Source organism: Salarias fasciatus, chromosome 1, assembly GCF_902148845.1.
Source record: "Salarias fasciatus chromosome 1, fSalaFa1.1, whole genome shotgun sequence".
Lineage (NCBI taxonomy): Eukaryota > Metazoa > Chordata > Actinopteri > Blenniiformes > Blenniidae > Salarias > Salarias fasciatus.
Window position 1 is genome coordinate 21,272,186 of NC_043745.1, and position 14,627 is coordinate 21,286,812.

The 14,627-nt window shown below is 39.1% G+C and overlaps 1 protein-coding gene across 5 annotated transcripts in view; it reads left to right on the top strand.

Annotated features, from left to right (window-relative positions):
- tcf12 (transcription factor 12) overlaps positions 1 to 14,627 on the top strand; it is a 78,446-nt gene that overhangs the window by 5,875 nt on the left and 57,944 nt on the right. For all 5 annotated transcript variants that reach the window (XM_030098106.1, XM_030098270.1, XM_030098180.1 and 2 more), the window contains exon 4: positions 6,768 to 6,841. In XM_030098106.1, coding sequence (XP_029953966.1) covers positions 6,768 to 6,841 — 74 coding nt within the window. The remainder of the gene's footprint in view (positions 1 to 6,767; positions 6,842 to 14,627) is intronic.

A 14,627-nucleotide genomic window follows, 5' to 3' on the forward strand; every position in this document is an offset into this window, starting at 1 on the left:
TAGTGCTGTGTAGTGCGACATTTGCTGGCTGTGACCAGCAGCCGGTGTCGGTTTGTCACTCAGTCAGTTGGATGCTAAAATGAAACGATTGAACTCTGGTCTCAGCTCCACAGAACGTCACTAAATCCGGCCATGCTAAAGCTTTTGGATGGGTTTTATATTTATTTTGGTTTGTGATGGTTTTTATTTTGTATGTATATTTTAATTGTTCCCAATTTGTGCAGTTGTTTTATGATCTTTCTCAACCACTAAACATTCGCATAACGTTTTTCACTGTGTTTTTCCTGATTAAGTGAAGGGTTGATTAAATGAAGGATAAAGGACACTATGGCCCCACTTAAAACAAACCTGATCTGCAATCCACTGCAGTGTGAGTCAATTCTCAATATAGATTAATCAGTTACGTTTTGATTTTTATCTCTAACAAATTACATTGTAAAACAGTCTTAATGGTAATCAAGCACGATAGACTCATCTTTACCCAATGAAATTAACACGGGCTCAATTAAGTTAGTTCATGAAATCCACCAAATAAGATTTAAATAGGTTGTGTAAGCTTGAGACATACATTTATCTTAGAGTGTATTGCTTGCAATGTTTAAAAAAACCTGAGAATGTTTTTTTGTGTGTTTTAAACCTGATGTGTTTGAGTAGAATTGAACTTTGAATTGATATTTACAGCACATGGCGGCTGCTGTCGTTCTCCACTTATGTTGCCATTTGTTTTCTATTATCGGCATCAGTTTTGAGTCTTTGTTGTTTCAGTTGTTCCTTTGTGCATTTGATTTTCCAGTACAAAATGTTGTCTTTACAGCAAAAATATGCATAATATGGTCAATTTAGTATTCGAATCTAATCCATTTCTATAAATCATGCTCGTAATAGTTGTGACTTCTCATAAAATATCCCCAGCCAGACCTCTGGATGTTCAGCTTCTCTCTGGCTCTCTCTGAAAAGGAAGGTACTTATTGTTTCTCTAATTGGATGTATTAGTGTAATGTACACAAAGTAATGGAGGATTGACGTTAACCCTGTCTGACCCTGTCTCCCTGTTCTCAGGCCAGTTTTTATTTCACATTCATTGTTTACAGACACAAGACGCTTTCTCTGGCTTTTGCCATCAGCTCTCTTTTCATATATACAGGAAACCATGATTTCACTCTGAGCCACAACATTTCTCCAGAATAACAAAACTGTACAAGTGTGTGAATCAAACCCTGTATGACTGGTAGACACTGCAACAGCTTGAACCTGCTGGTTTTGGCACTCTCGTTTTGATAACTCATCCCTCAGATTTGTGTTGTGAATCAGGTTAAGTAATTTTTTAAAATGACTAACATTTCTCATTTCTCATTTTATTTAAGATGCTGTGGGAACCAGAAGCTTTTTTTTTTCTTCCTCTTTTTCTCTCTTTTTTTACAGCCTGTAGTGGGCCTGTAGTGTTGCTGCCAACAGTTTTTGAATGACAGGAAATATTGAGTCCCAGAAGGATTCGGATTTTATAGTTTCCTCACTCAAACTCAGCTGTTCACAGACGAAGCCGATTCCTGCGTCTGAATGTATGTAGAGATGTTTAAGAGACTCGCAGTATTGTGGGAATATTCAATCCCCAGGTCGGTTTCTGTTTTACTGTTTTGCTTTTCTTTATGAAAATGTTTGTCCTGTTTCAATTGTAAAGAACCACAGGTATTGTAAATTTGCACAGTTTATAAGATTTGAATGTTTTCAGTCTGTTGTCACAGTGTGGAGGTAACGGGTGATACGTTATGTTCTCTCTCACATTGTCTCTGTTTTTCATTGTCAGTCTGCTATTTATATTTTTTAATGGTTTTATGTATTTATTCACCTGGGAGGTTGCAAGAAATATCATTGTACCCAGTGAAATAATTGGATTGAAATGTAATGTCTGGTAGATTGTGCTTAGTTGGATTTTTTTTTCATGTCGTCATCATGTGAAGCGCAAAAATTTAAATTGAGTCCCAATTAAAAGGTGATAATTGACTTAAGAAGAATTGATCATAGGAAGAACTTTATATTACGTGTTCTTTACTCAGCTAAAAAGACAAAAACGCCTGTTGTTTGAGAACTTTGTGGTTAATCATAAACTGATTCCAGCGTTCATGAGTCGATATTAATAACAGATGGTTAATTATTGTTAAATCTTTAGTTTCTGGTTTATATGGTAAAGGCAAAAAAAAAAAAAAGCATTTGGTTCACATTATGTTAATTCTCGCTCTTCACAACGCCAAAAAGAACAAACATTAAAAGCACAATTAAATATCACGCTTTGATTCAACAGTTTTGTTGTCGTTATCCAGCATCTTCAGTGCTGCAGAAACCCAAACTGAGAAACCACATTCATGTTGCACATATGCACTTATTTTCAGTTCACCAGCATGGAAGACAAAGAAACTCACAAGGCTGCCACTTGACTGCATTCTTTATTTAATGACAAACAAGAGGTGTTATAAAAAATAAAAGAAAGTTTTAGAGAGATTTCACTATGCGTTAAATCGTTTGTACTGAATGAGCCAATGCACTCATGTTTGTCTAAACCTCACAGGTATGGAAAGTGGGAAATGTTGTATTATCAAACCAGAGACTTCAATGTATTGTATTTTCATAGCCAAAATAACAAGGCTACTGCTGTCTGACAGTGAAATGTAGCCACTTCGGTGCTATCCGCCAGGCACTGGCGACATTGTGGTGTCAGGAGGACAGGATGGATTCGCAGCGAGGCGATAGCAGCGTGTCGTAGCTGACCATCCAACCAATCAGGTTCATTGTTCTGAGACAAGCGTCACTCGTATCGCACCGTCCACAAAGCGCGATCGGCTGGAAGCATATGACATGGGAACAGATGCCTTCAGCATTCGCAAATAAAGCTTTCCAGGCTGAAGGATGTCAAATTGTCAAATTGCTGGGATTATTGATCTTCCATAGTACAGAGGGACGAACAGATATGATGATCATTGTACATACGACAGAGCTGGAACCCAGTCAGATTACAATCGCTAAACCTGTGAAGGTTAGTGAATACATACTGATTCTTGATCAAGTCTACTGATAGTTTCATTGTGAATAAACAAGTTGACGTGTCTGTTTTTTGTTTTTTTTTTTTTCCCCCCTTGCTCAGTTTTCTAAGCTGATGCGTTGTAACGCCTCGGCCTTGTTGCATGTTCTTACATCAGGAGTGCTTCACTTAAGTCTCTAAATTAGTTCCATTTGTGCAAAAAAAAAATGCCTCGCTATTTTTGTTGGATGGCTTTTCCAGTGAATCGGGGGTTTGGGGAGGGTGCAGCTGTTTGCAAACGGCCCAGCAGAGACAGTGAGAAAGGAGTAGTCCGTTATGATCGCCAACCTCTGTGTTTACTCCGTCACAAACCTTCTCACCACAGGTTTTTATGAATATAGACGTTGCACACGTTTAACTTAATTTTCCACAGGCCTTTTAACTTTGCACTTGCCTCTGACTTTCTTTGACATTCATCAGAAAAGTGACAATATTTAGTAACTTGTGTACATCTTTGTTTTCTTCTTTACCAAAAATGGTATTTCAAAGAAAAAAATGTAATACAAGAAATCGAGAAGAGTGTTTTTCTCCTCACATTTCATACGATAGCAGAATCACCACTAAATGCACCTGATTCATGTGTTTATCTTAAAAAATGTGGAGAGTACATTTAGTAAAGTTTTTTTTTTGTAAATAATGCATGGTTCTGAAAGACAACAGTCCTTGATAATGTACAAGGCTCATTTGGATATATTAAAATAAACTTCACCTTTCGACTCAAGTTTTGAATTTACGTACTCACTTTTAAGCGAATGACCCATGAAAGATTGAAGATGTTAAGAAATGACAAAAATATTTCTCAAGTCTTTATTTTGTGTCTTTGGCCTCTTTAGCACTGTGGCAAACAGTTCTCAAAAATTGATCCTCCATACAACGCCTGTAAGTTGGCCTTCAGTGCTGTTTCCGGGATGTAAAGACGTTCAGTCAACCGGCATAAAACAGAAACGTATGTGTAGCTGTAGCAGCTGTGCTGACTTTAGATATTTAGTGAAACTGGAGGGTGTGTATTGAAACTGACTATTGAAGAAGCCAGTCAGACCTAGAACATCCTCCACCAATGTATTTTCAAAAAAAACAAAAACAAAAAAAAAGTAACAGAAATTTCCTCTGAATGTGTCACTGCTGATTACAACATGACTATTGTGGTGCACCTGCCTCTACGGGTGACTATTAAATCAAATGTACAAGCTTTGAATTTCTAAATAGCTGCAGACTCGTGTGTTCTTTCTTCACTGCACTTGAGTTATTTGTCTGTTATTCATAGATGGGTATTGATTAGCACCCTGCAAGAGAAAAGAATCATTTTCTGCGCTGCTTTATTACCAGAGCTGCTGTGTTCTTTTTTTTTTTTTTTCCTTCTTCCTTCAGTCTCTTGTGCGAGTGACTAACCTTATTGTGCTGTCTGTCTGTGCAAGGAGAAGAGAGGGGACCCTTGAGCCCTTGTAGGAGATGCTAATCAGATGAGATGACAAGCAGTGGCCCAGACTGTGAACACTGACCATTGTTGCATTCAGAGTGTTAAAGGCCTCAGTTGGGGCACAATATGTCACACTGGTGTCGTCACACCACCAGCAGTCACCCCTCAATTAGTATCGCAGCTCTGAATGCCAATGATAGCAGCCAAATTATGAGATCGAGACAAAAAAAAAAAATAAAGTGTGCAGTCGTTCCATAAAGCCACAGAAGAAGAGGAAATGAATCTACCGCGCGCATGCAGCAACGCATCGTGTTTGTCAGCATGAAAGTTTTATCCTGCTCACTGGACCGTGAGTTCTGGGTAGAGAAATGTCACTGCCTTTCTGGTGAAGTGTATAATTAGATGTGCAAGTTTCTGTTTGAGAAGTTTGAGGCAGCATGGAGGTTGCAAATGACCCAAGGATACCGAAATATGACTGAAAGCAGCAGCGTTACTTGAGTATCACATCCAGCATCCCGAACGGCTGCGCCTCCTCCGCACGGTTCTGTGGCATCAGAGCTCTTTGTTAGAGATTAATAGCCTTAGCGATGCATAAAAAGTGCCCGTTAAGCTGCATTGAACCTCATTAGGTTAAATTGATACATTACATGTGGCCGCCTGCTGAGCTATAGTTTGACGTTGGTGAATCAGAGCACCGCCGCACACATTTTGATCCGTGATTACAGGCTTGTTTTTTTTTTTTTGTTGTTTTGCATAATTAACTTCTGGTTTTATTGGGTGTGTTTGTTTCTCCTGTATAAACGCCGCTTCTCAGATTAGACTCTGCTTTTGGAGGCATTTCAGAGCATGTCATCAGCTTTAAGGCCGCAAAATTCATAATATTAAAAAGTTTTTTGTTGTTGCTTTTATTATTGTTTTTTTTTTCCCAGCACACAATTTTCAATAAAATCTGATATTCTTTATTTGAAGGTGAAAATGAAGAAATTATATTGCATTTTACTGAGATGGATGAAATTACAACAGAGACAATCAATAACTCTGGGAATGTCGACGCCTGAGCTGCTCATGTTTTTTCTTTGCAGAGACTTTTGCTGTTTCTGCGACACAATATTCTTACAAACGGCAAGGCTTCAAGAATTTGTTACTGACTATAACGCAATAAATTAGATTGTAAAGATCAGATATTATGTTTTTCAACACATGCCAGATGGTGTAGCTTTGCACTTATTGATTTTATTTGTGTATCTCTTTGACTTTTCAAACATAGAAGGGTTTCTTTAATGAAGAAAATGAGTTTCAGTGCTCAGCTGTTACCGGCGTTCATCAAGTCATAAGTTGTACTTTGCTTCTTGGACTGTAGGAAAGAAGATGAATCAAGATTTTAATGATACTTTTCAGTCCCTCTTTTTTTGGCTATTTTTTTTTTCCAGGGGGGAAAAATGTAATTGTTTAATCACAACTCTTCTTATTTCTTCAGAAGTTTTGAGCATCAGATGTTAAGAATAACACAGACCCGAACAACAGCAGTTTCTAATGCTGTGGTCACGCAATATGGAGATCAAAAAAGAAATCCTCTGTTGCTGTGAATATGAAGCTGTGTGTTTGAGTGTCTCTCTGTTTGCCACGCTACGATTTAGCAATCTGGCCAAACTGCCCACTTTAGTTCACAGTCAGCTGGATCGGCTCCAGCATCCTTTAATTGGTTATAACTGGAATACAACATGCATGGACGTTCCTCCAGATTGATGTCTTCTTCAAATATGTAAACTGTTTGACAGTTGGGGGCAAATTTCCTGTTTTTTCCAAGCTAAAGTCAAATTCATTCATGCATTACCTGTACGACGTGGAGGAAATCCCCACAGTACTAAACCACGGAAGAAATAATCAAGTTGTGAGCAAAGACTTGGGCTGACACTAAATTTTCTGTATGTTGATTGGTGCTGATTTTATTTTCAAAAGGACACTTTGACCTTTGTTGCTTGTTGCAATATTCGGCCGACTCCTGGGAGAAACGGTAAAGCACTGCCCGTAAAAACTGATGGGAGGAGATGTGGCATTTCTTTGAGCTGCTGTAGATATAAACAGACACACGGATATAAACACAACCTCAGGGACACACAAACATGTGTATCTTCTGCACTGTTGTCTTTGTCAGAGAAATTCAGTTGGTTAAAAGTTCTCGTGTGTGTGAGCGTGTAGATACAGATGTACCTGCACATCGAACTGTGTGAGTAATCGTGACTTGCTGACTGAGCCGTGCGTCCCTGTTTCTGACAGGTATGGATGAGCGGACCAACCAAGCGTCCTGGGCCCCAGGTGGCGAGTCCAGTCCCTCCTATGAGTCCTCCCGGGTAAGATGACCCACTCCATAACGCCTCTGATTGGCCTTTCTGCTCCACAGCACAACATTTAACACTCATTACATCAAATGGTACGCTCACAATGTTTTAGTCTCACCTTATTCTGGACCAGTCAGGCTGCTTGACCTGTAATTGACATTTTTCACTGTGACAGAAGCGACTGGTAAATCTCTCTCATGACTGCTACAAGTGATTTTTTTTTCCTCCAACCAGATGTGCTACCTGAGAAACCAAAAGACTAGATTCACATCTTATAACTGTACTGAGACTCTTTTCATTAGTTGAGGAGAGTCATCGTATTTTGACTCTTCTCTTGATACTGATTAATGTAAAGTAATGGTGACATATTAAAGAACACCATTCACTCTATTACTTGTATGTATCTAAATATATTGTTGCATTTATTAATCTACAGGCAAATATTTGCCGCCTTTTTCTTAAAAAAATGAGGAAAATATACTATGGCAAAAAAAGGAAGAGACGTTTTTGTTATTGAGTGATTTATATGCTCTTTATCTTTCTCTCAATGAATTATTAGCCTTTTAAACTGTAGTAGAAAAGTAACTTTTCTTTTTGTCATTTCATTTGTAATAGAGACAAGAAGCAAATCTTCTTAAAATCTGACATCAGACAGAAGGATTTTTGTTTTTGGAAAATGACAACAGTGAATAAATTATCAATAATATTGTTGAAATATTGAAAAAAATAACCAAATAAGAATTAATCTGGAAACATACGCATGGTATTTAATGAAATTACTGTGTTTTCGATCATCAGGTTGACTTGTGGTTTTGCATTAAAAAGCTTTCCATCTAATTAATGAAATAGGAAAATGCGACCCAGCAATCAGCTAATATAACTCCAGTGGGAGTTTTTTCTCACCTTCAAAGGACATCATGGATGAATTCTTGATGATCAGAGTATTACTATAGGTCAGGCTCACTCTTTGCAGCCATGTCAGCGGAGAATTGTCTTTGTCGCAAAGATTTATTGAAAGATATTGAACATATCTGCCTTGGTCCTAAAGTATTGGAATAAAAATTAAAGTAATATTGCAACAAGATTTTTCTGACAACACAAATGATATCTGCTGATGTTTCTGCTTCATTCCTCTGTGTAATTGAGCATTTGTGAGTTCTACAGATTGTTAACATAATAAGAGAGGTCTTTTAAATAATCCCTTAAAGCATTGGAATTCATTGGCATTTATTCAACCTCTTGTGACTGATATCATTTTTCATAAAAACACACCCTATTCTTAAAGTGCGTCCCAACGTGGCGCATTTGTATATAAGAAATAATAATATAGGAGACCTTTGCATGTGAAATTTGATGTTTGAGGTAGCATCTCTTTGTTTGGTCAAAGTGTGAACATCTTGCTGTTCGTATGAGCAAGTGTGAACGGCTCTCCCCTCCGTTTGTTTGTCCCTCACACATTGGCTGTTCTGGATGCCCTGTATGAATTTCATTTAACGTCAATCTCCTGTCACTTTCCATTAGAATTCAGTTAAATGTCAGAACCACTCGGGCTGCGTTACCTTGTTTATTTCTCTGTGCCCTTCCCGAATGAACATCTACAGGCTATGGTAACATAGGCAGCTTGATTTGAATTATAAGACAGAGACGCTCGAGATATCTTTGCTCCAGGTGCATATAAATGAGTGATTCTGACATTACAAGGCGCAGCATCAGCCAGCAGACAGCTGTTTGCGCCTCCATAAGGCGCGCACACAAACACTCGCGCGCCACACTCACACACAGCTGCATACACACTTTATACTGACACTGACTTGATTTATATAGCCTATAGAATATGATATGCCACATATTCTGGCGCAGCAAAGGAGAAGCGCTTCTTATAAACCTCAGTAGGTGACAATAATCTGTGAAGATGATTTCAGTTTTTTTCAATGAATAATGCATTTTTTAGAGGGTTTTTTTTTTTTTTTTCTTTCCACTATTCACATCACAGCTGTGAGTCTGGTTTACAAACAGAGTCGAGGAGGTGATTGGACTGTTGGCAAGTTTAGAAGGAGAGGAAGATATTTCTGTCACTCAATAATTTGTGGTGTCCGTGGTGTTTGGTTAGGAATGAATAATATTCAGATGTGGACCAACATTTATCTGGAGTGTCAGATAAATAAGAACCTGCAGAGCTGTGGTGTTTGGGCAAGATTTCAGCCAAAACTACAAACTGTGAGACAAAATTAAAAAGACTATTAGAAATGCTGAAGTAGCTGATGAGAATTACAGTGATATCAGAGAATTTAAAAACCACTGATATCTTTATTTACAGTGCTGTCGAGTGACAGTTTTTTTGTTTGTTTTTTACATTAATCATGTAAGCAATGTCTAATCAATTCAAAATGTTTTTTAGCCACAATGTCCTGGTTCCAGTCTGAGTTTGGCACCTTTCACAGTGTGGGGTTTGCATGTTGTCTTTGCACATGTACTGTTTTCCTCCAACTACTCAAACAGTGCAGAAGCATCTATTTGGTTTTCATAGACCATGTAAATTGCCTGTAGGTGTGATTGTCACTGTCTTTGCGATTGCCCTGATTGACTCCAGCACACTATAATCTGAAGGTGAATGAAGCAGGATCACAGATGAATCATTGTGTAATAAATAATACTTAGAAGATTATAGTGATTTTTATTCTTTAATTTGACTTGATAGTACATTTTGTCTTCGCCACTAAAAGGTGAAAATGAGCAGAATTGAGCAAAATGCTATTTTATTTATTTATTTTTTTTTTGTTATGAAGCATTTATTCAACAGGTTTGAATTACATATTTCTTTTTCAGGGCAGGGGCACAGCAACAGCAACAGCAACAGCACGGTGGCTAAAAACCAAATGAAAACATGAAAACTTGATTCTTTGATTGAAATACTTCCATAGAGTCAAAACTAAACATGACAATGTTAAAGCAGAACTATGCAAGATTTGCTTTAGCGCTCCCCCTACTGGTCTCCTGTGAAAGCTCACTGTCGTAAACGTCCTCCGCATCACCCCCCCCCCCCCCCCCCCCCCCCCCCCCCCCCCCGCCCCTGTGTGCAGAAAGCGTCCCACTCCCGTTTCCTTTTTCCGCTCGTTAGACAACATTTTTTTTCTGTCTTTTTGGTTCTGCCATCCGTGAGCACCTCAGGGTGGCGTTGCTAACGCTAGCAAGGGTTTCATTTTTGTTTTACGCGCTTTTGTTAAATCTTCTGCAGCGACGGTTCCTCGCGCTGCCCGGGAACTTCCTCCAGTTGCTCCCTCTGTCATAGACATGCCTGTTTCGCACAATCAAACTTATTGGAAAACAAACACACTCGGAGAGCTACCGCTTTCAGCTCAGTGCAGCGAACTCACTCGCAGTCTCGCGCTCACTTCTACGAGAGGAGGTGCCACTCCTCTTTATTTTTCAGTTACCAAAAAGAAATTAGAACCAATCAACACATCATTCAAAGGTCGTCTTTTGCAACACAATGACAGATCGCGCACTCCAACAGCTTTTATACTTGTAATCCCGTATGAGTGCCGTAAAGCAGGTTTGTTCTCGCGAGATGTAGTCGGGTCCGCTCCTCTGAAATTGCAAGCGCTGTTTTCAGGACCCAGACCCCGGGGGGAGTGGAGGGACAGGCGAATCACCGTGACAAGTCTTTGTTTACCCCCACAGGGATTCTGAAACACATTTATTGAGGTAAAAAAGTTGCAAAGTTCTGCTTTAATACCTACATAAATAAACAAATGATCGGCGTTGGGTGGCAATGATCGGATTTAACCTCACAAAACAACAAGCATGGCCATGTTCACATTTTAAATTCATTCTGAGGGACAAAATGATGGTCAAACTGAATGACGATGGCTGGTCAGATCGGCTCGGGGTGGCCGCCTGCTGGTCACGTCACACTACGGAAACTCCACTCGGACATTGAGCCCCAAGTCAGATGTGCTTGGTTAAAAGCCCCTCACTGGTACCTTTATTTCCTTTCATCCTTTCAATTTTCCTCCGAACTTTCTCTCCATTTAGTCCAGACAGTACCAACTAATAATCTTGCTCTGTAATTTTGAGTTGGCTTGAATTGTTTTTATTTAAAAAATATATACTTTTTCCCATGTGAGAAAAGGAATTTGAGTATATAGAGTTTATGTATCGTGTGCAGGCTTAGGATTGATTGTACATTGGACCAAATATCAGTTCCGGTATTTATATTTGGAAATACATCTTCCTTTTTTGAAGCTGTCGTAAATCCGTTTTGCTAAGTAATAATATATTTCTTGCTAAAAACAAACCACTGATGTTTATGTCAAGACAAATACAATCCACACAAAACCTAATTCCGCCTTTCCATAACGTTCTTGGAAAAACAAAAACGAAAATAAAAACTTAATCCTGTGAAAACTGTTTCCGTAATTTATCCGGACTGACCACAAACTTACACGTCATCCTTCCAACTTCCAGCCAATCATATAGCAAGATGTCATCATCAGGCTCCGGACCCCGAGCCGGTCAGACCACCTGAGGGCATCTGGCACCTTCACCCACCTACACTCATAGAAGTGTTCATAAACACTCATAAAAGTGTTGGATCGGGACTCTGTATCGGCAGATTTTCAAAATCAAATGACTCAGACTCAGGGACAAATAAAATGTGATCGGAGCCTAAATACTGCTGCTCTGTAGAACCAACCGTGACTATGAATGAGTTTCTTCGCTATGGCTAATGTGAGCTTGTAATTGTCATAAGTAAAAGAGCAAATGATTAATAAAAGAAACTAATCAAAAGGTATTTTCTCCGTTGTTTTGTTTTCTTTATTCACTATGTTTGAATAAAGGCTTTTGGAAGGAACTAGAAGTGCTGCATCCTTCAGTCTGTTAGGAAGGGAATTCAGTCTTGTCCCTGAGCTTGTTTGAGCTGGTGCGCTACGAGTGTGTGATCAGTCGACTGTGAACAGTCCCGAGCCCCGCCGTGCTGACCTTGGCTCCGAGCCAGCCGTTGTATCCTGGGCAGCTGTGGCTGTAGGCTGGCGGTCTGACAGGCAGGGCTGTGCCCACCGCCGCCGCACCACAGCCCCCACTTCCCCAGCGCCCTGCCCCAACTTGATACTCGACCCCACACGCATCCATCACGACCATATCATCACTCCCCAAGCTGCCACATGCAGCCACCCGCTCACCTGGGATGCGGCGCAGCGTGCGGAGGAGGAGGCGGCTCTTTAAGTGCCGCAGCGAGTGATTGGGGGACGAGGCGTGAGCTCTGGCCCGCGCTCCGCCACAGCGATCTGACAGTTATTTAGCCAGTAGTGCTAACGTGGCCCCGTGGCGGCGATGACAGCGTGTGTTAGTGTCTGGGAGAGATGTAGGCCACTGGTGTTTGGGGATGATGCAGGATGTGTGATTGATGATCTCACGGTCCCAGAGGAGCAAACACATGGCGGTAGCTTCGACACACACATGCACTAAGATGCATTAAGTCTGGATTGACCATTATCCTTCCTCTTTCTTTTTCTTGGCCTGCAAACCGACCCTGCTGGCTGGTTCCTGCTTCTAAATCTTTAAATACTGAAATTTGAAATGTTTTTCTGTTATTTTTTTTTATAACTCAAGGATCTTTGCAACACTTTTCTAAAAGAAAAGATTTTTGGCTTAAAATTAACCAGTATAAATACAAGTTTTTTCTAAATAAGATATGTTATCATTGAAAACACGCAGTGTTATAAAAGTTACTATCGTCTGACAGGTATGATTACCTGAGAATGTGAACCAATTTTTTTTTTTTTTTTAATTTTAAGATGCAAAGGCATGACAAGATTATTTGTATACCACCATTCGTACACAAGGCAATTCAAAGTGCTTCACTAAACCCATAAAATTACATTATGTTAAAATCATAGAGAGAAAACAGGACACCAGAAAACAAAACAGCAATTAGAAGAAAAAAGGCCATTCAAAATTGAGAATAAATATTTAAGAAATTTAAAAAGAAGCTAGTAAAAATGCGTTTGGGTTAGTGTATTTTACGCGTTTCACATATTGCTATTTCACTTCTCAAATCACCCACACATGTTACATCCTCTCATCAGAGAACCCACACACTGTTCCAGATGCCTTCACATCCAACATAGAAATAAAACATTTCTACAAGTCAATACGTCTGACCAAAACCTGACTTTTTCTACCACAATTCTACATCTTCATCTCAAGTGTTACAAGGTATTTTGATGAGAACCTAGAAGCACTGACTCTATAAAGAGTATTTATGCGTATATATTGAGTACATTTAGAATATATGTATTATCTACCCGAAATTTAGTGTTGGATTGTTGAATAATAAATTTTCTTGTCCTTGAGGCTGTAAACAACTAAAAGTTCACAGAAAGCCATCAATAGTTTAGCATCCTGTCCACGTGACTGTAAAGAAAATTGTAATTTTGCTGCAAATTGTCTGAGGTTGTTTTTTTTTTTTTTTTTTTTTTAGAATTTTCAAGAAAAGCACTCAAATTTGAGGAGCTTGGTATAATTAACCAAGCTATTATTTGGCATTAAAGCCCTTGTTAGTTCCCAGTTTTTGAATATGACACATTGATTTTTGTTTACGCTTAAAAGCGGAGTTTGGAATTTGGTTGGAAGGTGCCTTTTAATAGTTTTGTTTCCCTCCTCGCACTGGGCCGTGGTAGCATTCAGCTTCTGTAGCTTTCTGTGGTTTATTCATCTCAAGAGACTCAGAAAACAAAAGACATTTTTAAGTGTTGAGTTCAGTTTTTCTCTTGTTTTGCTGTAAACGAGAGACTTTTTAAAAAACTTTTTGCTTACATTGGATATGCATGTGTACATTGCAGTGTGTGTGTGTGTGTGTGTGCGTGTGCGTGTGCGTATTGGTTTGCAGGAGCCTCTCACAGAGCTGTTGTTGTTATTGAGTCTGTTCATGGTGTGATTAACAGTGTGTGCGGCCTGGCAGCAGCACAATAGGGAATCTCTGAGGATTCCCTCGACACAGCACAACACTCCACTGCCTTTGAAATTACTCCATCACCATCCACTCACAAAAAAAAAAAAAAAAAGATGGATAATAAGATTTACTTTTTCTTACTGTATGTTGAATGCAAAGGGTATGAGTTGGTGAAAAAAAGCGGCATAGAAAATGCAAGCCCACCGCTGCTCGGTCCCTCTCCTGGGAGTTAATGTAGTTTGGGGAGATGTGTTTGACTGGAGCACAGGAGGATTTTCACAGGGCTTGGGATTAGCACTGTAACGGAGCATCTTTTATTACATGGGACCCCGAGTTTTTCAAAAACCATACTGTGACCGATATTTAGACCTAAGCCCCTGAAGCTGATAACTGTCATGAAAAGGCACTGTTAAGCCGCAGGAGAAAAAGGCAATTTTTTTTAAGCTGCCGGTACCTGGAAACGATGCAGGATTGCATCTCTGTTTTTTTTTTTTTTCCCCTTCCATGAAACAACACCTTCCTTTGACCTGCATGCATGGAATGCGACATAAGTCTGTTGTCATGTTGATAAAGCTGTCTAATTTAGAATAAAACTTAAATAAATGGGATTTTGAGATAGTTGAGAACAAGTTCAGGTGATTTTTTTTTTTTTTTTACCCATAATGTGTGCAGGAACTTTTTCTAATGACAGCGGTACTGCACACACTGTTTAATATAACAAATATTTTTTATAAATTGTATAGAGAAAGATGTCTCTTGAGAATTCTTTTTTATTTATTAATAAAAAAAAAACTGTTCTACTGAAGACAAAAATAACAAAGCTGTCTAAATAGACAATAAGAT